The sequence below is a fragment of the Lates calcarifer genome, linkage group LG21 (genome assembly GCF_001640805.2).
Source record: "Lates calcarifer isolate ASB-BC8 linkage group LG21, TLL_Latcal_v3, whole genome shotgun sequence".
Lineage (NCBI taxonomy): Eukaryota > Metazoa > Chordata > Actinopteri > Centropomidae > Lates > Lates calcarifer.
The window spans coordinates 16,121,805-16,148,317 of record NC_066853.1 but is presented as its reverse complement, the minus strand read 5'-3'; the positions used below and the strand labels follow the sequence as shown (position 1 = coordinate 16,148,317).

The window sequence follows — 26,513 nt, the reverse complement described above, 5'->3', positions numbered from 1 at the left end:
TGAATTTGCGCGACACCTACACTGAAAAAAGCATTCACTATTATTTTCAAAGGTGGTAATTCACTTAAAAAATACTACCATCCAATGTTTTGTTTATGTCCTGTAAAAAGTTATAGTGGAGTCTGAAATCTCCTATTTCTCCATGGCAGCGAACGCATCGTAGTATTCCCCTGACGTCACGTTATGTTTGGCGCTGACATTTGTGCAGCTGGTCTCCGGTCAGTTCTACAGTTTTAAACCGGCTATTAGATGAACGGCGCTGACAGAATGCAAACTGAAGTCAGATCTGTGAACGGAAACGGAAATGGGAACAGCACTTACGTTGCTTGGCGCGTTTGTCCAAGCTGTTGGCGCCACCGACACAATTCACAGAGGACTGTTAGTGAAAGAAGTGTATCCTTGACTGTGCGCTTAATATTTCAGTAAATTTGTTTTTTGGTGCTAATTCACTTCTTCACAAACATGACGAAGCTTTCAGAGGGTGCGATAGAGGTAAGGTTCATCTTTGCAGTATAACTAGCAAGCTTAAACACGATTTTCAAAAGAAAAACAAAAATGAAAGATTGTTTGGTGCAGTTGTGCTGAACAGTCTTTGTTCAGCTGGAGTAGCCAGTAGTCGCTTATTGACATCCCCACTTTCTTAAATATGAAGATGAAACATTAGCTGTGTTGTTAACTTTTGTATCTTTTTAAAATAGTAACGTTATCCTTTCGTCCAACTGTCAGACACGGTCGAAATTGAGCTCTAACGTTAACTGTCGATATGAAGGTTAATTTAGCTTTGAGGAAAACGGCGACTTTCGAGGTGTTTACAAGTGAAACATTATGCAAAATATCAAACCTGACAGTCAAATTGTTCGACGCTAATTACACCTTGGTGTTTACAGGCTCTGTCAAATGGCACTGGTGGCAACGACGCAGTGCTTCAGTGTGTGGTGAGTAATTAACTAAAAAACCGGGATCATACAGTTTTTTTTTTTCCCACATTAAACCACTGGGTTGCATCACTTACTTTTCCTGTATTTAGTAACAATTAACACTGACACCACATGCACAAATCGTCTGTTTGAATCAAAGGCAGATCACTTATTTTCTTCAGGGTATAACAGCTTTCTAAGAAATATACATTTCAGGTTATGACCTACAACTTTGAGCTAAAAAAAAAAAAATACTACACTGTGTAATAGTGGTGAGGGTGGGCTGGCACACTGCACATCAACTAACTAAACTAATGGAATGCTATCATAAGTATCATATGTAACCACATGATCCAATAATATTTGGTAAGACTAACATTGTTCTTTGAATATATTGAACAATATAATTTACTTGCATCGCCTTTCAGAATATTCGCAAAATTGATGGGGGAAATGGTCCAGCTCGCTTTCGGGTGATGATGAGCGATGGGCGGCACACTCTGTCCTGTAAGTATATAGTAGAGTGCCTCATGTGTACTCTTACCAAATTCTCCCATCTGCTTGAAAGATTCAAAATAGTACATATTTAATCTTAAACTTTAGACACAAAACTATTAGATACATACTAAAGAGCAAGTTTGGATCCAATCCAGACAGTAAACCATTTTTTTTTTTTCTGTACTTCTTACTATTTTATTTTCGAGAGGCCCACAGTTGAATCAAGCTGATTCTCTCCTCTCATCTGTCTGCACCTTTGCAGCCTTCATGCTGTCCACCCAGCTGAACATCATGGCAGAGGAGAACAGGCTGGCCCCCAACTGCATCTGTGTTCTGAAGAAGCATGTGACCAATATGCTGAAGGATGGACGGTATGTGGTTTTCCAGTACTTTTATTGACCTCATAGACTAGATCAGAGAGACTTTTGGAATCATTTTTGGCTGAGGTGAGCATGAGGAGATATTAAAGATGTCCACAAAGCTATTGTCTGCTATTTACGGAGATTACTCATTACAGACGGATAGTAATCATTTTGGAAATTGATGTCATCAAGCCTGCTGAGGATGTTGCTGGGAAAATAGGTGAACCTACTCCTTACACAGAAGGTAAGGCTTTGAAACACCGCTCATAATAATATTCTCTGCATGCTGAATAATTAATGTTTATCTCGAAGCAGTGCTCCGATAATATGTTTATGAGGTGACATTGATATTTAGATGTGCATCAGTCATGTATATTGGGGTTGTAGTGTCACTGCAGGCCACTGTTAATGTCACATCTTTCTTATAGGTCAGACTAAAGCCCCGCAGTCAGCTCCTGTCCCTGAGAGCCGCCCTCCACTGCAGCCACAAAATAGAAATGAAGGTGAGCGCAGGTTTTTATTTTGACTCTTGGAACATGAGTTAAAATGGGCAAAAAATGTTCAGAGTGCATGTTGTTGCAGAAAAAGCTCCTAAATAGCCACCAGGTGGCAGCATTTCTCTACTGCGTTCTATAATTTAGGTGACCCTCAGATTTACAGGACACAAGTAATTTTGACAGGCCCGCTGAGAAACATTTTCATTTTTAGCTTTCTCAAGCCTCTCTCGAAAGTTTTTTTTTTCCTCTTCTGAGTGTTATTGACAAGTCTTCAGAGCTCCCCTCTTTTGATGTGAATGCTTGGTATGATAAACTTCAACAACTATGAGCCTGTGTTGATGGGTAGCTGTCTCTGCCTGCCTATGTCAATCACAGTATTTATCTTTTTTTTCTTCTTCTTTTTTTTTTTTTTGGATGCACAGTCAAATACCCAAATGTGCAAATACACAGACTACAAGGAGAGTGTGCATTAACCCCATGAACAAACAGATTTATTTCCGAAACACTGGCCAGTTGTTCACGTTAAAGATAAGCAGTGGATCACAGCATAGCAAATAACTTGGACCAGGAGAGATGTGCAATCCAGCTGTCAGGAGGGTTTTGCTGTCTTCCAGTGTGTGTCATAGCAGGTTTTCATCCCTCTAATCTGCCATGTGGGAATTGAGGTTGTGGCAAGCACCCTCCTCATCAGCACAGTCATTGTTCATTTCTCTGTGTGTGCTGCTTGATCTGGGGGCTTAATTACCAGAAGTGCAGTGGTTGGCAAAGTGGGAGGACTTAAGTGGACACTTTGAACTCTAATCCTCCGCGTGAGACGCACACAAATCAAATGTGCAGCGCTTGTTCAAACGGAAAATCTCGAAGTCAGACAGCACCGCTCTCCGGGGGGAAGAGCAGCTCCAGTTTGTTATAGCATTTCACAGTCTGCCCTGATTCTGTGAAATGTGAATCATCCTTCTCGCCGAAATGCTGGATCACACATCTCCAACAACTTGGTTTGACAAGATTTTTTGTTTCCTGCTCGAGTCTTTCCTCTCGCTCAATTCAAGTCAACGGTGATAAATTTACTTTAATTCATTAGGTTTTTCTTTGATGAAACTTCCCTCATGAAGTGAGATAATTACAGTGATCACACGTTGCAATCCAACGAAATTGGATTTTTGTAATTCGTCTCTGATGAATAATGCATGCGCCTCTCTCTTGACTCCCCTCCATCACTGCTCTTCATGGATCATTTATTTCTCTCTTCATTCCTCCAACAGTGAACAGAGGCTTTAATAGAGACTTTGGGAAGAAGGCCCCATCTGCTGTGCCCAATACCCCAGGGGGCACTTCCAAAGTTGTGCCCATTGCCAGTCTCAACCCCTACCAGTCCAAGTGAGTGTGTTTTCCAGTCAGTGTGAAATGTTATGTCATGTCACAAAGTTGTATACTTGCCACTTGGAACAGTAACAACACATCATTACACACATGTATAATTAAAAACAACTAAATAAAAACAAAAACAACATACTATGCACCAGCAGGACCACATGAAGTGTTGCATGTTGAAGCTAGATGTCGAGAACAGCAGGAGGTAGGCACAGTGTCATGAACACCTAAATAATTTAATGCAGTTCAGTACAATACATCTGCCACAGATACTGCTCATGTGGCACTGGATCAACTCTGGCCACTGTAAAGCTTTAGTTGTCTGGTATTGGATTCTATTCTAGTGGGAGTAGAAGTGGAATTATTCTTTGCATTATCTGCGTGAGCCTCTTTGTATTGGCCTGTAATACTACTTTACTGCTGTATTGAAAGAAATGTGAAAGATATGATTGAGATCCTTGTCTATGTAATTCTAAGTTCTGAAAAATCATTTTTCACCTTTAAATTGTCTTGTAAAATGCAAATGTCCTGCTTAGTACAGATCAAGGTTACAATTCTTCTTCTCAAAAAAAAAAAAAAAAAAATCCCTTTAAAAATACCAATATATGGCAAGAATGTGTGAAAGACTTCTTGAAATATCCACAATGATACTGATGCCATTGTGGGTGTGTAAGATATAGACATTTGTTACCAAGGCATGAACCACCCTGCACCGCTGTACAGTATAAGCCTTTCTCACAGAGGACATGTTGAATTGAACACAGGTGTTGCTGATAACGTTGCTAATGACTATGTCCTATTGAGGAATGCCAGTGCAGGGCTCATGCTGCTGGCACACCTCAGTGAAACAGCCATTGTTAATGCCATTAGCTACACCTGTGCTTTTCCCTCCTATGAGTAATCCACATGTCCCTTAAAAGCCTGTTGCAGAGGAGGAAAGTCAATGACGCAGGCTCAGCGTTATCCTCACACGTTGCCGTTCATCCCTAGGGCCACTAGGGAGCAGGTTATTAAAAGGTTGCGTTAGTGAATAAATGAGTGAATGGATGAATGAACGAGTGCATATGGGGAGGTTTAAATTCTGGGTCCATGAGGTGCTCTGAAGATGAGCTACAGCGACAAGAATAACCTCAGCTTCATCTCCGGGTGATAGGTGGACCATCCGTGCTCGTGTAACCAACAAGAGCACCATCCGCACGTGGAGCAACTCTCGCGGTGATGGCAAACTCTTCTCCATGGAAGTTGTGGATGAAAGCGTGAGTGTTAATGTGGTCCCATTGTTTATTTTCATGTTATGTAAATAAGCTACAAAATCCTGTGAAATCCTGTACAGTGCCTGACCCACTTTTAGTATTTACCAACTGTTTTATTTTCTGACAGGGAGAGATACGAGTGACTGGTTTCAACCAGGAGGTGGACAAGTTCTACACCCTGATTGAGGTTGGCAAGGTGAGATCTTCCTCCAGATAATGATTCAGGGTGTCCTAATTATCTGCCAAAACTTTCTTTCATCATGTTGTTAAAGACAGATTTGGCCATAAACTGTTCTGTCAACAGCTGCCAGTACTTTGTGAGTTAAAACCGCAGAGACTAGGAATGAGTCATCCGGCTGCACTGTACCCATACAGTAAGCGGCTTATGATCATCTGCCAGCCTTTGTTGATTCTCCCCCCCCCCCAAACTGTCTGGAGTCGTATCTTGTTTGCGCCACTTCAGTCAGGTGAAATGCGCCCCCCAGATCTCTGATTAACATGTGGTTCATCCATCTGTATGTGCCAGGTCTACTACATCTCCAAGTGCTCCCTGAAGATCGCCAACAAACAGTACACATCAGTGAAGAATGACTACGAGATGACTTTCAGCGGAGAGTCCACAGTCATCCCCTGTGACGACAGCTGTGATGTTCCCATGGTGCAGTGTGATTTTGTCTCTATTAGTGACCTGGAGAATAGAGACAAAGATGCCATCATTGGTAAGGAACAAAAGTAAAGATCTACAGAACATTCCGAACCAGCCCGTCATTAAATTACCAGACAGTTAGATTATTCTCACGTTTCTATACTGTATTTTGAGATCTAAGTACTAAACAGTCCTGCAGCCCCAACTATATATAAAGAGACATGGCATACTCAAAAATAAAATATAAAACCCTGAAATTTTATCAGTACAAAATGTGCAGAGTCAAGCCCAAAAATTAGTCTTGACAGTTTGAGTGTTTTTTCAGGTTTCAGACATCCAAGCACAAGTAATTATTACAGGTGCTTATGATATTTCTAGAGCGAAACAGTGGGTGGAATAAATGAGTGACACTGTCAACTTTAAGCCCTTCAAGTACAATGTAACCGAGAGAACAGCAGAATTAAGCATTTAAAAACAGCTTATTTATGAAATTAAATAAAGGTAGCGAACAGTCCTAACAGGTTTAGATATATGGTGAAGACATAAAAGCATTGGATCTGTACGTGCCTCTTCAGTGTGTTGCCTCTGAAGTTGAGTCAGAGTAGTTTTTTTAATGGGCCTTGATAAAGATCTTTCCTTTTAGTTGCAGCCTCTTTTGTCCCTTGAGACCTGCTCCACCTCCTAAACAAAGTCTCATTTTGCAGTATAAAATATTGTACACAAGCAGCTGGTTAGGACAAACTCTGATATGCCTGTTCTTTTTGATAGGCCACTAACAAATTAAAGAGTGGGTGGTGAATTGGCATTGTTTTTCCAATGGATATGTAAGCACAATTTGCATTACTTGAGAATCTGACTTGTTCTGTTGAGAAAGCCACCGAGGCCGACTACCAGAGACATTCTGTCTCTGCGTAAACCCTTTCAGGAAAGAGCTTGAGGCTGAGTTTGTTCCTATGCTACATTGTTGTAATGGGATGATCCGTTTAATAAGAGCTGTTTGTTCTGTTTGAATGGTGGCCACGTTTTGCCAACCCATTTTATGAGACATTAGGTTTGATGTTGTCTTATGTATTCTGTGCCCTAAACAAATGTACAGGAAGCAGAGTTATATTAAATGATCCATAGGGGAGCAATAACGTCATTACCCATCAGTGAATGCACCTTGCATCAAACTACAGGTGGCTTATGCCTGTGTGTCTTCTATAATTCCTGCTGCGTAAGTGCACATTGCTTTTTCCTTTATGGAGAGCTTATGTTCTGTGAGGCGTAAACACATCATAATTCTCTTAAGCACTGTGTATTGCAAAAAAAGCACAAACCAGCCAACTGATGGTCAGAGCCCAGCTCCTGCTGAGGTGTTCCCAAGCACCCAATCATAAGCTATCATAAGCAGAGGATAGAGTTTTGTACCAGAAAGTAGAGCCGGATATGCTGGGAGGTTGAGGTAATTACAGTATACGAGCAGAGAGATAAAAGTGGTATTAATAATACTGATGACAGTAATAGCCTGTAGTGCAGATTGACTTTGGGCCCTATGGTGGAGCCGATGAGAAAATGAGAACCTGCTGTCACAGGTAGAATGAAGTAATAATGAACTTGCTTGTAATTCTTTTAATGAAGACTGCAGCTTGTACTGCTGTCTGAGTAATTTCTTTCCTGCATACCAGTCGGCAACAAACCTTACATTTTTTCATCATGATAAAAAATCCCTTTATTCAGTGGAGGTGGGGGTTTGAGATGATGAGTAATGTTGATGTCACTCTTGCACCTTTACAAATAAATTGTTCTCTTCTCATCTATTGTGCTTGATTGCATTAGTCAACAATGTGTGCTTGATTAAGTGCATTTGTTGAAACAATTAAAGCCTATTTCATGGATTCTCTGCTACATTATGGCTGTAAGAGCCTGATATACAGGACCAGTGACCTATATGAAATGCATAAATCACTTATATCCCTAGAGGCAATTTGTGCTGGAAACCATGTGACCTAGAGTGACCTGTGGACATAAACGCCACAATCAATATTTATGATATGTATATTTGGGAGCAATTGGTTTGCTGGGAAAATTAAACCATACCACAACATCATATGCAGGATGTGATGCAATCTAAGGAGACACAACTGTACAAGTGAGTCGTTCAGGAAAAAAGGAAAAAACAAAGCCAGTGTCCTCTGCTAATGTGTAACACTGATTTTGCTTTTCATTACAGATGTTATTGGAGTCTGCAAGAGTGTGGAGGAGGTGACCCGCATCACAACAAAGTCTAACAGAGAAGTGACGAAGAGGACGCTCAGTCTGATGGACATGTCTGGGAAGGTGGTGACTGTGACACTGTGGGGAGAGGAAGTGAGTATAGACATTAGATGGAGAGTAAAAGGCGTAATGGGGCAATAATGGTGTTGTGTCTGGAGCTTTTTAAACAGCTGATGGGAATCAATACCAGCCTTTCAATGCAAGGATGTGCTTATTGTAATGGTTACGCTTTCTTCTCAGGGCACTTGTCTTTCCAAATGTTAATAATCATCATCTGGAAGAAAAAAGTGTAGAGACAATCTGTGAAATTGTCTAACCCACAAAACCTATTTTTATTTAAGAGATTTTAAGACCGTTTAGTCTTGAATGGTTGAAGCTGAACTAAAGCTGGAGCACGCATTCAGAGGGTGAACACAATGACACAAGGCTGTAATAAACGCTACCTGTGTGGAGCTTATAATCTTCAGTTTTTGGTGATACTATGCCAGGAAGATATTTTAATTAAAGAGGTTGTTCAGCACGTTTGCTGATCACTGTTCAGCAGTTTCAGAACCAAAGACAGTTAACAGTGTGTGCAGTGTTTAATGGAGGTGGAAATCGTTGACTAAATTCCCTGTCACAGGGTGATGAAGTAACTGCGCTCCTGCAGTTGATTTTTACCTTTGGCTCAGAGGGACTGTGCTGAGTTTGCCACCATTTCTTTCCTCCTGACAAGAAGCACAGTGTTCCCTGTTTGTTTGTTCGACAGATACCCCTTTTCCAGAGGGATGTGCTGAGGTACACAAGATGTATAGTTTATAAAGAACAATGGCGATGCCAAACAACAAGTGTTGGGGATATTTTTCCCAATCTCTGAAGGCTCTACTGTTGCCCCCTCCTCTCTCCGTTACTGTTTTTCCTCTGCTGCTGTCCTCAGGTTATTATTGTAAATGGTGCTGAAAAACTGTGAAACTGCAAATCAAGTAAACAAAAAATATTTAAAAACAATTTCACAGTAATTTTGAGACTGCTCATAGTTCTGTCTTTTGTTAGAGGGGAAAAAAGTTCAGATTTTTAAGCATTTAAGCATTGTGGTGCTGTGGATAGAAAAGCCAATCTGTCTCTTTTTCAGGCAGTCCACCACTTTGGTTCAGATGGAAATGCGGATCTTAACATCTATCTAACACAGAACTTGATAAACAAAGAAACAGGAAATGAAATCCAGACAAATACAAGTAACAACAAAGTTTTAATCATCGTCTGCCCTTTGTCTTTGTGTAGGCAGAGAAGTTTGATGGGTCTGGACAGCCCATTGTAGCCATTAAGGGGGCGAAGCTTTCAGACTTTGGAGGCCGGTCCCTCTCTGCATCCTTCAACAGCACACTGATGATCAACCCAGACATCCCCGAGGCATATAAGCTCAGAGGCTGGTAAGTGCTTTTACAGCAGGTATAAAACATGGGTATACATTTAACGCCAGAGGGCTTTTTCTTATTTATTTCACCCTCTGGAAGCCAGCTTCTCACCTGCGAGTATTACTGTTGAAATTGAAGAAGTCAAAGGATTTAAACGGCATGTTTCCATTACCCAAGTTGAGAAAGTGCATGCTCTGATTCTCATTATCAAGATTAGCTTTCCCCCATTAGCCACAATGTGGGGGGGAGGGGGGTGCTTCAATGAAGCATTACATATAAATGGAAATCATACTTAATCTGTGGAAATGCGTTTTTTACTCCTCTAATCGCCTTTCCAGATGAAATGAAATCCAGACTCATTTCTGTGTGATTATGTTGATTGTAGCATTTCTTTTATCCTTGTGTGTGTATGTGTGTGTGTGTGTGGTTATGTAGTGTGTACATATGTTCTTTTATGTTTGTTTTCCCTTGAACACGTGGTATTATGTGGATATTAACCAAAATATCTTAAATCACAGTGGTTACCTGTGCACATGTAGTCACGTACTGCACTGTAGTTTAATTTATTCTAAGTACTTCAGCCACATGCAGAGTTGTATTATACTACACTAACACAATTAAGACATGTGACTCCATTCCTTGAAGATTTCCCGTTGGCTTTTCTTGCAAAGGAATAGAGAAACATTTAAGCCTCGAGCTTTCATCTTTTCTTTAGGCTCCTGTGCCAGTTCCTCGATTGTTAATTTCCTAAATTATTTCTTCTCCCCTGTGTATAACATGACCAGAAATAAGTTTACACCTTATGTATTTGATTTTTTTTTTTTGCCAGAGGTGAGGATAAAAGGCATTTTTGTAGTTTTTCTTGTCTATTTTTATGCCTATTTTTAAAAAAAGACATCACCTGGTCAGTGTGTTTTAAGGTTTACCAGGAACACATGGTGAAATGTGGCACAGGTTGGCACATGATTGATAGATGAGGCAGTGCTCACATGGACTGAGGGGTGAGGTGGGGGAGGGGCTTACACTTAACTTCACTCCAGTGCTGTGGCAAACTGATTGATCTGTCCTCCTTAGAGAGATCCTAATCAAGCAGGCCGTACCTGCCCGTCCCCAAGCAGGCAGACGTCTCTGTTTGTGAGTGGAGATACAATTGATTCTATCCAAAGAGTTTCATTTATTTACCTCCCACTGCCAGTGTCTGATCTGCATCGATAAATAAAAGACGGTAAACCGTTCAAATTTATTTTGTGACAAGTTCAGTGCAGTTTTTTCTCCAGCCTATGACAAATGTGACTGTGTGTATTTATACTTGATCAGAGGACCTGATCTGCATAATCAGAGCAGTGAAATGTGACTCTGCTTTGCTGGTGAGAAACAAATCACAAAATATGCTCAAATATGCCTGTTTAATCAGATTTCTTGGCTCATGGTAATTTCTTGATGATAGTTTTAGCACTAGCCTCTGGCTTCTTTGAATATGTATATCTATCTTATATGTATTTTTTTAATGTCATGTGATTTCTCAGAATGCCAACAACTGTGAACTGCTGTTAAATTTTTGTAATGGGATTATTTTATATTTGTGTGGTGATAGAAAATGGTCTATTATCAGTACCACTCCTGGGTCTTCTGCTCTCTTTTACTTAAACACCATTAGGTCCTCAATCTGTTTCCACATCCCTGCTGTAGCATAGGCTTTTCACACTTCCACTGGTCTCTTCTGCTTAATGACAGAAGGATGTGCCCTGCTTTCTCCAGTCAGTTCTCAGTTGGACAGCTAGAGATAATGATCCTTAAATCCTTGTGTTGGTTTATTCACCACAGAAGAAGGGTTGGACCATGTGGGTCTTCTTTGGACAATGGATTCCTGCAGGTTTGCAGGCACCTGATAATGACCAGTTTTAAAGTCACAGATGGAAGGAGGCCAGACCTGACTCATTACTTTGAATCCAAGTCAGTCCAAGTGAGCACCATAGTAAAGACAAGAACAAAGCCAGCTTCATGCTGTTAGGAGAATGGAGATAATGGCCTCCTAAGTTATTTATCTCTATTTTAATGCTGCATTACCGACATGGTATGTAGTGATGACAAGCAGATTGTCAGTGTGTATTTTCACTGGAAGAGTACAAGCTGTTGAAGACAGCCAAAATCTGAATGTGGAAAACAGTTATACTGATGTTTTTTAATCTTGCATAGAGAAACCTGACGCTTTTTCTCCCTCAGCAGAACAAAGATATGCCTTTACTCTACAGCCAAGGCTGCTGAAACATCATTGTTTTACTTGTGCGGAGGCGTCTTAATTTGATTGTGTTTTGGCGCAGACCTCTGGGACTTCCTCAAATGAATAGTCTATCCTTGGTGGGCTGTTGACTCAAACTCACACAGAGCATTAGTGGTGCCATTCAGCACTTTCCAGTGTTCTTATATGGAAAGCTGGGTAGTATCCCTTTAATGTCACACTAATTAATCCTGCAGAGATGAAAATAGCTTTAATTTCCTCAAATAAGAATGCTGCACTATGCACTAATTATCTTGATCCATGGGTTAATCTGGGGTCTTAGTGCATTGTTAACTTGCATTTGCTCTATGCCCCCACCCTCTTTTTGAGGTTACTTGATACAGGCTGCCAACTTAACATTAAATCCACAGTAAGTTCTTTGTGGAAATTACCAGTGTAAAAATGAGATTCACATTCACACTGTTATCCATCTAACTGTGCAGAAGGAGTTGTCCATTAGGTGGCAACAGCACATTTAGAAATGCTCGTGCTGCCTCTTCCCATGCTGTCAGGCAGGGCAGTCACTTTTCTCTTAGCTACACTATGTCATATTAAGTCTCAGTTCTTGATGCTATCAATCTCAGACATTCACCATTAATTAATTTTGGCACACAATCCCAAGCTGACAAGTCCTCTTTCTTATCATGGCTCTTGTATTTCCACATGTACTGGCCACACAATACATAGTTAGTACATTAATTATGTCAGCTGAGAGGCAAACAAGCTTTAACACAGTCATCCAGTGAACATGATGCCTCACAATTTAATTGACTGTTATTTTACCCAAATGTTTCACAGTGCTGTATTGATTTGGGGGAAAAAACAAGATGTTGAATAACTGGCTGAATTACTAAGTTATTAGAGGAATTAAATTAGTAACTGACTTGTTTTGAACCATATTTATTAACAAAGGTGTCTGACAAAGTGAAGAATTCTGCAGTTCCTTTCAGTCATTATTGCAAAGTACCTTCAGCCAGAGACACCAGACCAGTCCCCAGATGCTGGATCTGCTCAGTGGCATACAGAACTGACATTTAATTAGCACTATACTATATTATGTTTGCTGAATTGTTTTGGCGCTTAATTGATAGAAATTAATTAGTTGATAGAAATTTCATTTAATGTAATTAGCTTTTTTTGTGATTTATAGATTATTTGTTTCAAGCAAAGATGCCAAATATTTGCTGGTTACATCCTCGCATATGTAAGGATTTGTTGCTTTTGTTTGTCATGGATGGTAGTAAACTGAGCATCTTCAGTTTTTAGAGTGGTGGGACAAGCACTTTGGGTTTTTAGAGATTAGAATGACCATTATCACAATTTTCTGATATCTTATAAACAAATTGAGTGTTGATGAATTGAGAAAATAATCAGAAAATAATTGTTGCAGCCTGGTCTTTGACTTTCTATAGATAGTTTATCCTACTACATACACTGGCCAAGTGTACATTTGCAACTTCATTGTTTTTCAGTCAAAATACTGAGTCGGAAGCTACATTTTACTCTGTCACTCTGTCTCACATATGAATAACTTTTCCAATATGATATCTTTTATTTGTGCAGATGTGCTGAGATCATGTTAATTTTAATTTTTTACAGCATAGTAACAGGTTAACAGGGAATTCATTTTGCATTATGACTGCATTATTTAATTCCCTTTTTAATCAGAAAAATACAATAACGTGAATAACTTGTTCTGTTTTTCTATGATATAGTATCTGTGTAGAACAAACTCATTAAAATTCAACCTATTATGACACACTGTTGAGTCTACTGATGTATGCAGAACAGTCCTAGGGTGTAGAGATAACATGTAAACATTTGATTGCTGTAGTCTTGCTCTTTTATTCTACGGTGTTTTCTTGTGCATGTGGTTTTCCGATTCCTGCCTGTTTGATCTGTCCATAATGAGGAGAAAAAACACTTTGCTGTGATTTTACAGAAATGAGAATAAAGGAACAGACATTTTATCAATTTTACTGTTAAATAAATTACCACCATGGTTTCTTTTACTTTGCTGCAAGTTCCATATTTGACCCCATGTCAGTCACTACAGATGAAGTGGCTAACACCATGTCACACACAACATGGAGTAATCGTGTTTGTGGTGTGTTTGCTACTCTTAGCTGAGGCATTAGAGTCTTAGCCCGGAGCTGAGAATGCTGTTTAGAGAATTTCCCATCATCCCTTCATACCTCCTCTGACATATCTCTGCTCCTGTCCTGTCCTTGTTCATTGACACAGTGACATCTGACATGTCTGTGGCATGCACATGCTTGCCTGCCAGCCTCCAGTCATCCATCTCAGTGCTCCCGCAGATAGTTTGTCTCACTGACGCCACGTTGCTCTAAGTTGGGATCTGCCTGCTTTCAACTGACTGTTGCACATTTTCTGCCAGATCTAATTTGTCCTCTTTTTGTCTCCTTCATCATGATCACTGTCTTCTGTGCCGTTCCTGTTTCCTGCTCTCCTCGCTGTCTGTGATGATAAAAACAGCAGCAGCTTTAGAACTGGATGCTTTCACTGTGGTATCTTGTTGAACGTTTTTTCACTCCTTTTTTGGGGTATCTGTCAAATCAGATGTCCAGAGCAGCCACGTAACACTGAGAAGCCCTTCTAGTCTGCAGTCATACCTTTAAAGTGTGATGCATTTTTAATCATCTCTGCTTTTTTGTCACTTCATTTTCTCTTCTGTAGTACATCTGTCTTAGGAGACATGTTGGCTTATGACAGAAAATGATATCTCCATTAAGTCTGATTTGATTTGTCAGAATATCTTTTTTTTTTTTTTTTCAAGCTCCTAACTGGGTGCAGGCACAATTAAAGCACTGCAGTGCAGGTACACTGGTGAGGAAACTGGTGCCACCATAAAGAATTGCTCACATTTGTCAGCAGGAATGGGAAGCTGGCAGTCTGCACATTGCTCAGGCCACAGTCTGAACCGTTAATGGGGATATTTTCAATTAGTCATGCCTCCAGGAGCAAGGCATGCTCTCCCAGTATTTACAACCCGACCTCCCCATTGTGTGCCACTTTGCCTTGTGGCCAACAGATTAGTAAGCTCTATTGATCTCTTTGACCATTTAAACTGTTTTTTTTTCCTTCCCCTCAACTGCATTTTACCTCCACCCATCTTTCTTCTTCTTCTGGCCTGCCGTCCCTCTTCTTCTTCCTATTGTCTTCCCTGAATTACCAGGAACATTGGGCGAAAATGGGTTTCTGATATCACCATAACAGCCCTGACCCTGGCCAGCTCATCTGTCCCTCTGCTGTTGATTCATTTCGCAAGCCTCTCAGCCTGCCTCGCTCTCAGCTGAGCCACCTTTGCTTTGACAAACACAAATGGATGCTCTGCCTGGAACAAGATTTTTTTCTTTTTTTAAGCTAACTGTTAATTGGATAGCCTGCAGTTTGTTGACAGCCATGTGAACAGCAGCGTATTGTGCTTTGTGTTCGGGTTGGGATGTATTAAAATTAATAATGGTGCAGTCCAAAAGTGGGCCTCTGCATACCAACAATACGAATCCATCTAGTAGAGATACAGCTGTCCTAAATTTATTTTTTATTAAGTTAATGTAGTGATTTACTATAGAGTTTACTTAGTTAAAAGGAAAATGCTCCCAATTTTACACACTAAAATATGTTTACAGGTGGGAGCATAACCGCATATGTGAAAAAAGTTGTATAAAGGCTTTCTGTGGCTCCAGAGGGAGCTGCACAAAATCTGATGAATTACTTCATCAGTCTATTGGGGCTGAAAACTACAAGTTTGCAAATGAGAAGAAATGTGTGCAGAGCTAGAAAGAAGTGATCTTTCCAGATGTCCTTGAGGCTACATTAGCTGCTACTAGCATGACACACCAAAATCCTGTGACAGAGCTGCTGCCAGTCCAGTTGCATTGTGAGTGATGTAGGTGCCAGGTTTTGATTGAGGAGGAAGAGTAAGTGGAACAGAAAACATGATGTTTAGATTTCTCCGGAAAACTGCCTATCATCAATCTATTAATGTTATAGGAGTGCAATGCTAAATACAATTTTAGCTTAATAGAGCTGAACTGATGTTGAATATTGGAGTAGTCAAGTGACAGAAAATGAACTGGCTGCAATTGAGATGATGTAAGTCAGTTTTAAAGGAAAAAGGGAAAATATTAAATTGTTTCCATTTCCTAAATTTGAATATTTTCTGGTTATCTAGGTCCTCTCATTATATATTAAACTTAATACCTTGTCTTTGGGCTGTTAGTCAGACAAAATAAGAAATATGAAGTTGTCAACTAGGCCGGAAATTGTGATGCCTGTTTTTTGCCATGTTTTTATTCTCTTATATTATCATATATTACATTTATACTTATATATTTGTTAGTTGCAGTCTATATATAGTTGACTATGACTGAATTCAAATAAGTAGTAACTGGTATTCACTTTATTTCACATAGGTATGACAAGGAAGGCCATGCCATGGATGGACAGTCTCTGACGGAGTTGAAAGGTGGCAGCGGGGGAGGAAACACCAACTGGAAGGCTCTATCTGACGTTAAGACGGAGCACCTGGGACATGGAGACAAGGTACACACATGCTCAGCTTTGCCTTGATGCACTCAAACATTCAAGATATGGTAACCTCAGACATATTGTTATTCAAGGATGACTCTTTGAAGATATTCAAGGACAAACTGAAAGGCCGGTGTTGAATCCCAAACAACAAATATGAAAGTGCTCACAGTCAAGCTGCATCTGCTATTAAAAACCCACAGTGCACATTGCAGTTCTTTACAGTCTGGCTGCAGTGTAACCTTGTCACTTATAGCTCCGCTTTGCAGAGATACCTTTTAATTGACAGTCAATGTGATGAATCTTCATAATCACTGATTCACAAAATCACTGCACCACCTGGTATGTGTGCTTAATATCAGTTTTCACAAAGGTTCCTTATCTCCTATTGCTCATTAATCCCCCTGCATTGTCGGTGTCCTCTCACAGTTTTGGTCTATGTTCTTGGTGAAAGTCACATTTATCTCTAGTATTGATTACAAAAGATTACATAGGCTCTATTCTTTGCCCTCTGTAATGAAATTACTGCCCTCAGATAAGTAAAGTAACATTTGTTCTTTAAATACCCCCCTTTTTATTATACTGTTGAAGGAAATGGTGCTCACAGAGGTGTATGAATTGTCTAAGGCGGATAATGTGACCTGTGCAGAGATCTGAAATTGTGTAATTTAACATGCTCTGCACATTAGCAATCATCACAGTGAGATGAAAATATCCCATTAAGACTAAGACAATTAATAGATGTAAGCGATTATGATAGGGCACCAAGAGGCACAGGAACAACAGTTTTGGCTGTAAGAGACGAGAGTAAGACACTGGAGGTATGGGATATATTGTCTAGTTGGAATCCCAAAGAAGACTTGAGGTGCCACTGTGCCTCAGAAAACAAAGAGAAATACTAAAAGACATGGATTAAACGAGTGCAGCAATTATCTGTAAGCCTCAATTAAGTGAAAAATATGTTTTTGTGAATGAGTAATTTCAGGTTTTTTACTCACTGGTGAAGCTGTGCGTGCAAGTCAGCTGCCTGAGGCTGTGAGTGACCCTGTCCTACTTCTGGTGCACTCATAATTCTCTCTTCTATGGCCAGCATTGCAGGATTCCCGGTCACAGATAGTAAATGGCTTATTGCTCCTCCTTATGCCTCTTTTAATGTAGCCGCTTCAGCTATTCTATCATCTAGGGCCTTCAATGGAGCTTAAGCGGTAACATCAAAATTTTTTTTCCTCCACACCTCAAATCCTGACTGTAACCATTAGCCTCCTGTCAGGTGAAAAGCCTACCCTGGCATTAGCTCCCTGCTGTTGAGGAGGAAAGGTTTGACCCTGGGCTATGGAGGCATGTGATGAGGCCTAGTAGTGACAAAGCAGCTGAGCTGAGGCAGTCCTCAACCCCTCTGAGACATCCCATACACAGGGGCATGGGGGTCAGGCCTCTCAGGACCCCCACCCCCCCAAAGTCTGCTGCAATTAATTGTCCCTGTCATAAAGTCTTTGTGTCACAATCTCAAGTTTCCACATTGCTCCCGTGCCCTCTGCTGACAGTAAGTAGTCACCTTCCTCTTGTTGGCTTGACAGTGCATTTGTAAAGACCCTTGACAGAGGTGAGGAACACGTTCTTCTGTCCTCTTCCCAATGTGGCAGTCGCACTCCAATTGAAGAGGTATTTACTTGATTAATTGAACCTCTTTTGGAAAGGAAGTAGAGGTTGATGTCTGGTTTGTTTTTGGTAAATCAAAACGGTAATTAAAGAACAGCCCACGGCTCTGTGCATTGACACAGGATGATTTTCTCTTATTTTGTTTGGCTTTCTTGTTTGCCACACTGTTAAGGGCTTTCTTATTTATCCAAAGTGACATGGAGTATCAATTGTCCTGTTTTTGAAGTTAATTGGGGTCCAATGCCTTTCTCATACTAACATAATGGTCAGCACTTGGAGAGAGAGAGGGAGAAAAGAGAACTGATTTTCATGAAAGCGTTATGTACTGTTTTTGAATAGTTTTCTTGTCTATTTTCCCTCAGCAAAGTGTCTTTTGACTGTGTACTGTGTACAATTCTTAAAAAGCTTTGTTTTGATGGTGGGAATGACTTATAATGGCCAGATCACTGAAATACTTTAAAGATGAATTTTACTTTTTCAAAATATGCCAGTTTCTTTTTTCAGTACTTTGGAAAAACTCTAATTACAGACGCCTGGCCTTAAGCGGTCTTTGCATAATTGCATTTACATAGTGGCATAAATGAAGGGTTGATGTACATAGACGTTAAGGTGCCAAAGTAGCGAGCCTGTTGCTCTGCTCCCTGACTCTGAACTGGCACCTTTAGCCTTTATCAAAGCATGTAGTGGCCTCGTCTCCTCTCTGCAATCACAGCTGATGCTGAGGTTAGTACAAAGGGGTGACTCTGTCCAAAACAATGAGCTGTTAGGGTGTGACGACTCTCTGTTGTGTGCATCGGGGCCTGCCCCGCATGAGGAAACCCTTGCAAATGCAAAAAGGTGATGTGACTCATCTGCCAACATGTTGAAACTTTTCATCTCTTCATCACAGCACATCCAGAGCCTCTTTTTTATACTCATCTATTTCTATCCAATGTGAATTTCAAATCGCCTGCTTGGGTATTTTCCATGCCAACTAGGAATGTTTTCTGAAGGCTGTTTACATGTAGAAGAGCAAAAGTTTTGCTTCTTCCTCACAAAAGCAGCAGCTACCTCACTAGTTTGCATTTGTGTCAGAGCCATCAGGAGTCTGGTTGAAAGTTTGCATCCTCTGCACAAATGCTGCTTTCTGCCTGTTCACATACTCCACTACATGCTCCTGAAAATGCCATCTTAATGTTAATTTCATGCTGTTTTTTTTCCTGGTTTTCAACAGTCAACATGTTTAACATATAAAACTCAAAGGTCGTGAGAGAGAGAAGGCTGCATCTAGTAAGAAGGCAAATTTCAGTAACTTTATTTGGCATTGAACTTTTGTTTATATGGATTTTTGTTTGTTGTATTCCTTTTTAGGCAGACTACTACACCTGCATTGCTACCATAGTGTACCTGCGCAAGGAAAACTGCCTTTACCAGGCCTGCCCGAGCCAAGACTGCAACAAAAAAGTGGTAGACCAACAAAATGGCATGTACCGCTGTGAGAAGTGTGACAAAGAGTTCCCCAACTTCAAGTACCGCCTCATCCTTTCTGTAAGTGACTCAGCAGTGGATTGCCCAAAACTTCCAACCAACTCTTTTTTAGCGGTGCCACACATGCACACCCAAGCATATATGCAAATGCACACATCTTAAATCCCTGTTACTTCCTTCTAGTCCTACTCGTTGCCTTGTCTTTCTGTTCTCCTGACTTACTGTCCTTATTCGTCTTTCTGCCTCCTGGGACTCAAGCCACTCTTTCGTCGCATGGCTTACCCCCTGTGGTGCAACATTGCCCTGATCTGCTCTCTGTAGTTAAATTTAAAGCCACTTCTGCTGTTTCTGTGACACAGTGTGATGAAAAGTTAATTTTAGTTTGTCTTTACTCTTGCGTCGTCGAGTTAATTGCTGCAGCTTTCCATACTGTGCTGTTAGTCATTTTACATAAAGTGCAGCACTGAACACAAACACAGACTCTCACCTCATTTGCACACAAACATTATTTTGAAAAAAAAAAAAAAAAACCCCAAACAAATAAAAAGAACAACAACGTTAAATACAAAAAACTCACTTAGTCAGCATCAGAGAAATTGCAGCCAGGCATCTGAAATAAGCGGCTTTTGTTTTGTACCACTCACCAGTCGACATATTGTTATTCTTCACAAGCTGTAGCATAAGCTGTGAATTTGCTTCCACGTACACTGTGACTCTGCTTGTTTTGCCAGGCTTGTCAGCAGGATATAGGCTAATTGGAGGATGTAATGCATTTAGTTAGCAACATACCATATTTAAGCATTAAACAACTACTCTGTCGGACAAACACCAGATTGATCTAACTTGTGTATGCATTAAACTTTACTTCCTATTTACTGTTGTCTTTTGTTCCGTCAGGCCAACATTGCAGATTACGGGGACAACCAGTGGGTGACTTGCTTCCAGGAGAGTGCAGAGGCCATCCTGGGCCAGAATGCAGCTTACTTAGGGCAGCTCAAGGACTCGGTGAGACTGTCCTTCCTGAATGTAATACTGGCCTCAGGAAATGGCCAGAACAAGAGCTAAACCTCAGACTTTGTGACTGCTAAGCACACGCACACAATCTTGCATAGACAAATTTGTGTTAAAGATGCCCACTGTGCTTCATTCCTTCCAGGCATAATTACTTAGAAAATCACAGGAGTCATTTCTTTCTGAGTGTTCAGTTATCAGGCACCTATTTTATTGTGCACTTGAGACTGTGATGAAAATACCATTTGATTAAAGTGGTATGTGTACTTCTTGCATTGAAATTGAGCCAATCTTATTTTTCTCAATTTCAGAACGAAACCGCCTTCGATGAGATCTTCCAACAAGCCAACTTCAATACGTTTGTCTTCCGCAACAGAGTAAAGCTGGAAACGTATAATGTAAGTAAAACAGGGATGTTAATTAGTCTGATAAAATGCCAGCGTGTTTGTTGTCACCGCAGCATGCTTTCCAGACGGACCATATTGCTGTAGTACAGTCGAAAATATTCCTGTGACAGAGACTGGGAGGAGAAAAAAGATGACCCTAAACCACCAATATTCCTTTGTAGGCTAAATATGCATAGCACAGGTTCTTGATGTTTCAGCTGTTGTTTTTTTCATCTTTGATGGTTTTCCCAGTCATTAACAAAACTACCTAGCTTTCATTTTGACTGACAGAACCACCTCTAAAAAATTGAGTGTTTGCCCTAGAACGCTGCTCATTTTCAGTGGCTTTGTGAGGGGTGCACACGCAGATTAGTCGCGGTCACTATTTCCTGTAGGCTACACAGATAGAGGTTTGTTTTGAGGGAAGCACATAAAAGAATTGATTGGGCTGGGACTCTGAGCAGGAAGTCTGGAGCTGAGCCAGAGAGCCTGCATCCGCCTTTAACACACAGAAGAGGCCACTGTGTCTGTCACATTCAGCTCTGCATCCTAACTGCCAATGGCACTGCTACAAGCAGGTATTGGCTGCTGCCTCCAAACCCCATATTCCTTCAACAGAGACACCTGCAACCTCTTTTTCAGTTTTTCTCCTTCTCAATGTAACAAGCCAGCCATTGTGGCATGCTCTCACATGTTGTCATCTGTACAATGTTGTATAGGCTTGATGTAGGACAAAGCAGGCCCTTAACAGTTAATGGCACCAATCCATCTGGTTGTATGATACTGAGACTGTAGTTTGGATAAGGACTCTTGAACAGGGTTTATCAGGACAGTTGAGAACATTATACACTTATTATCAATGAATCAATGAATGAATCAATATAATTATCACCTGCCATATGACGCTGTCTGTAATGGAAGCAGATGTCTATGCAACACTTATGTAAGCTGATATATTATTGTTGGAAAATCAGCAGCATTTGTACTGTTAATCTTAAGCAAAATGCAAAATTCACTGGCTTCAGTTTAATATTTACACTGTAAATTAGTTTTGGGCTGTCGGTCAAACAAAACAAGCGATTTGAAGACATCCAAATGTAGTGGACCTTTTTCACAACTAAACGATTTAATCAATTAATTAAAAAAAAAAGATTAATAGATCAATCGATAACAACAGTAATCATTAGATGCATCATAATTGGTATATTACATATAACTTATGTACAGCTAAGATCTTTATTATTATTATTATATTGCATAATGTTGTGTGGTAGATAATGACTCTGCAGTTAGTATCAAGAATAATCAAGATTTACTAGACATTAGTATGCATGAAATTAAAGTGTTGTGATACATTTGTAGTTCCATATCACACTAAACCAAAACTCAAATTGACACAAAGTTCTTATTAAGCAAAACTGTTGATAGAGGCAAACAGTGTCCCATTAAGGATAAAGTCAAAACATTCATGTGTGTCCAGCCATAATTAATCTCATTCTAGCATCAAAACAATAAATGAGCAAAAAGTCTTTTTAAGGATAAATGTGGGGTGGCATTGGGAACCAAAAGCTATGTCATGTGATGTGCTTTACTTGATGCTATTAATTTAAAACACCCCATGATTAATTACAGTTTATTTGCCAAAACAAGTGTGATGTGTATTTGGTTCATGCAGGCGCGATGCATAAGGTAATTACTTTCATACAGATCAAACTCAAAGTTACATGTAGCCATTCCAAATATTGATGGTATCTTGATGTTGTGTTTAAGCAATTGTACTGTCAGTCTCAGAATGTCAGCAGATGAATGTGTTATTACTGTCAAAACACAATCTTTTAAATATTACCACCCAGTACTTGACTGTCATAAATCTTTAACTTGACTAGAATGCCTGCTTGTGGCTATGATATTTAAACTGTTGTGCTGTTATTTAGGTCTCATTTCTCTCTCCCTGTAGGCTTTATTTAGATGTGACTGGTTTAAGTGCATTGAAAAGGATGACAGATGGAAAAGGGGATATTGATACTGCTCTTTGTCCAAGGCTTTTCATTGCAGCGCTGGTCCAGTCTCCACCACATTTCTGTTTCCATTGCAGATGGATGTGTGGCTAATATTTTTCATACTGCCCTCATAAATCCTGTCTGACTGATGAGATGTGACCATTACTAATTGTATGATGGAGTCTATAGCACCACTGTTAAATTACAGCGCAAGGTGCGGGTGTGAGTGTCAAGAGCAGTGAAGTGGTAACGCTTGACCCCCCTCAGCACTGTTGGCTTTGTATTCTACCAAAGATCCATTGCACTTAACCAAGGCTGGGTAAGAACCACTAGTGTAGCTTTGTGTGCAGGGATCAAATATACAGGTGTTTAAAGAGGAAAATTTGACTGATTTGTAAGGTACTTCTTAGATGTTAGTTTATGAGCATCTGTGTGAACTTTCAGTGGACTCCTCATCCCTGCTGCTCTCTTTTAAAAGCTGTAGAGGAGATAAGGTGCCTTGTTTTGCACGCATGAAATTGTTAGTTTCCCAGGCTCTTGTTTGCTGTTAAGTGTTCCCTGGCGAGTTTAAAGTTGTTAGAAAAAGGTCACAGTGGAGCAAATTTATGTGTGTTGTTCCTCTCGTGCTCCTGTGTATACACACTTGCAGTGATAGCTGTAGGGGGCCCAGCACAGGTTGTCCAAGTGCAGATCAACACCCAGCTTGGCTGTGCGATGTTGGCTGCTTACAGATTCTCACACACACACACACACACATACACAGACACACACCTAATGTAAACTCACCCACTCATCAACTGCATCCACTGTCAACATTACTGTGAGAGAACTATGATGGATGTAGGATACAAGAAAATCACTGTAATAACCCTTCGATTATTAGAGGACTGAGTATCCATTATTGTTATTTCCACGGGGAAGAAAACCCTGCTATTATTGTGTTTAACGATTAACACCAAATTAGTTTACAGAAATTTGTTAGGAAAATTACCATATCAACATTTTGAGAAATTGTAGTGACATTTATAACATTTAATATCATTTGGTTTGTGATTAAAACATTTCAGGGGATGATTTATTCACACAGTGCATGTATTTAATTTCAAGGCTTGCACAACATTGATCATAAAAGAGAATAGATTTGTTTTTAGCAGAGCACTGTGCACACTTTTTGGGCTTATGGTTAAACTTGATTAAACTAAACAAAGTCATTGTTTTGATTTTTTTTTTTTATCCTACTTTGCTAAAAATGTGACTTTACCGCAGTTTGTAAATGTAGCTGTCCAGACAGGGGCGTTTAAGTCTAAGCTAGGACTTCACCCTTAAAGTTATTATATAAGATACTTCTGCACTGATGATGACACTCAAGTCTCAGAGCTAAGCATCCATGTTTCTGAAAGATAAAGATAAATTCCTGGGGGGGTCGGGTCAGGTCGGGTTGGGTCCCTCCCAACCTGTTTCCCACATTGCTCCCATTTCATCATTTGACTTCTGGCCACTTTCTCTGCAAGACAGTAGCCAGGAGTGATGGATTTTCTCTGAATAATGCATTGTACAGTTTTAGTATCTGGTTCATTCATCTATATTGATGTACACTGTGACAGTTGATTCCTGTGCATTCTAATACTTGTCAAACTGTGATGATGTAACTCTCCATTATTTCATATTTCGTATTGAACCTGTCCATATTTCTCTTGCATCACACAAACCAAACAGGAGAAATATATAGAACGAGCTATTCTTGACAATCGTGGGCACCAGTTCAAAGGAAGATGATTTACATTTCACTCACTTCAGCAGCAGAGGATTAATGGAGACAAAATGAGTGTAACCTCTATTTCAGTGCAAAGAATAATGGCCCTGGTAGAAATGACCTTCCCCTGTCTAGACAGCTGTAGAGGTGGTTATGGCTTTGAAAGCTGCCTCTTTTTTTGTAGAGCATTAATTTGAATGCCAACAAAATTCAGGTATCCAGTCCAAATGTCTCACACGAACCCACTTTGTCCCAGGAGAGGGGAAGATGTCTGCATCAGTCTCCAGGTTACAACTACACAGCCCAGCCAAAGATATGATCTCGGAAGTGAGAGGGTCGTCACCTACTAGTTGACGGCCATGGGCAAATAAATCGGGAATGTCGGGAAAACACTGGACCCTCGCAGGAAAGCCTTAAAGTTCAAACACTTCAAAACGTTCTTAAAAAGCTGCTCAAATTTAACTGTTCATAAAAAAACTTAACGCTGTTAGCAATATCAGTTGATAACAGTACTCTACGTGGTATTTTGTCAACTTGACTGAACAGTACCATGTTCATGACTTAATGTGAAACAAATAACACAGAACTGCTATAAATATTAAAATTAGCACTGTTCTCTACTGTTGATGTGAGTAGCAGCCATCTTGAATTCTTATGACGGAGATGGTGGGTTCTCCGAATTCTGAGTGGAAATCCAACTTCATTGGGCGCTCCAGTTGAAATCTCAGACTAGGAACTCAGAAATTCCCACTTCCAAGTACAACTGGAACGCAGCAAAATTTTGTCGGTCATGCTAGTTGCAGCTGGATACTGTCTCGTGACACAGCTTTTCACCTGATGAGAAATATTGTCACGTTTTAATATCGCAAGATCTCGTGGCAGAGAACTCATCCCACTCCTACTGAGTTATAAGGGCTGATGCATTTCATTTGTTTACATTACATTTACGTTCAACATAGGGGGACTACCACATGCTTTTATGTGAAGCATACCTATGTACAGGTCAATATTAAACATAGAGGAAGTGTGTTCCTGTGATCCTTGGTTTTACTGTGAAAGAGGTGAACATATCATACAGTCATACAAACAGCTTTTTTTTATTGTTTTTTTTTTTTTTTTTTCTGACAGGATGAATCCAGGATCAAGGCCACAGTGATGGATGTGAAGCCCGTTGACCATAAAGACTACAGCAAGAGGCTGATCATGAACATAAGAAAACTGGCTGCCCAGTAGGAACCTGTGCTCTATGCTCTCAGTGGTCTGATTTTTCTTGCTTTTGCAAGTTTTTCCTTTGTATCTGTACAGCCAACAAACAACTCGAAATTTATTACAGATTTATTGCTCCTGGAGCACTTGTATTTAGTTTTTTGTTATCAGTTTACTTCTCTGTGAATGAGTAATCCTCAAAGTACTAATGAAGTACTAATGGAGTAAAAGTTCACCTTTCCTTGGTGGAGAAATTATTGGTGGCCTGATTCTAAAAACTGTCTTTTTTTGGTGAACAGAACAGACAATGATATTTTTTCTCTCTCTTTCTGTTATTCTGAGAGGCAGAGCAGAGAGTGGGTCAGTAAGCCACAAAAGAAATCATCACTGTGTCTGTCTTATGTCAGCCAGTTGTTCCTGCATATGCTGTGGTCATGTAGAGGTGGGGGCTGCTTTAAGCAGAAGACCAGCACAGTAGCTAGCACTCTTTTTCACCCTCTGATGTGCACTCAAAATGGCTGGGCTGGACCTGCACATCCCTGATAAGACCGTTTATTCTCCCACTCCTTTTTTTTTTTGCTCCGTCTCTCACATACTTGCAAACATAAGCACATATACACATGCACAGTGCTACTAATAGAAAATGTACTGCATTCTATTTAAGTAGGTACAAGATGTATTTTCAATGCCTCTAACTGTTTTGTGAGTTCTCTAGTTCAGTTTTTTTCTGTGAAACTTGAATGTGAAAATAAAGGTGTTAAGAATTCAACAGGTGTCTGTTTAACAGTGGATACTCTGCTGCCAGAAGTGTATTTGTAGTAAATGAAGCACAATGTGGAAATATGTTTAGCTTTCAGCACCTGATCCCAGCCTGTGCCTGTTAAAAGCAAACAAAAACATGTAGGCTATTTTTTTTTTTTTTTTTTTTTTTACACTATGTTTAGGGGATTTATTCAAGGGCTGGCTCACAATGCCCTCTATCTCCTCAGGTTTTGCTCAGATGTGCAA

The 26,513-nt window shown here is 40.1% G+C and overlaps 1 protein-coding gene across 1 annotated transcript; it reads left to right on the top strand.

Moving 5' to 3' along the window:
* Positions 1-324: 324 nt before the first annotated feature.
* rpa1 (replication protein A1) lies at positions 325-26,274 on the top strand. The gene is made up of 17 exons (XM_018665207.2): positions 325-492; positions 888-935; positions 1,346-1,424; positions 1,678-1,786; positions 1,933-2,021; positions 2,206-2,280; positions 3,537-3,651; positions 4,799-4,901; positions 5,026-5,094; positions 5,425-5,617; positions 7,757-7,893; positions 9,061-9,209; positions 15,909-16,038; positions 19,033-19,209; positions 20,047-20,154; positions 20,472-20,558; positions 25,428-26,274. The coding sequence occupies exons 1-17, from the start codon at positions 463-465 to the stop codon at positions 25,530-25,532; spliced, it is 1,803 nt and encodes a 600-aa protein (XP_018520723.1). The 5' UTR covers positions 325-462; the 3' UTR covers positions 25,533-26,274.
* The last annotated feature ends 239 nt before the right edge of the window (positions 26,275-26,513 follow it).

Excerpts from the sequence above, each read along its gene's own strand:
- rpa1 (XM_018665207.2), top strand. The coding sequence starts at position 463 with ATGACGAAGCTTTCAGAGGGTGCGATAGAG. Across the intron at positions 936-1,345 it reads ACGCAGTGCTTCAGTGTGTG|AATATTCGCAAAATTGATGG; the intron begins GTGAGTAATTAA and ends ATCGCCTTTCAG. Across the intron at positions 9,210-15,908 it reads GCATATAAGCTCAGAGGCTG|GTATGACAAGGAAGGCCATG; the intron begins GTAAGTGCTTTT and ends TATTTCACATAG.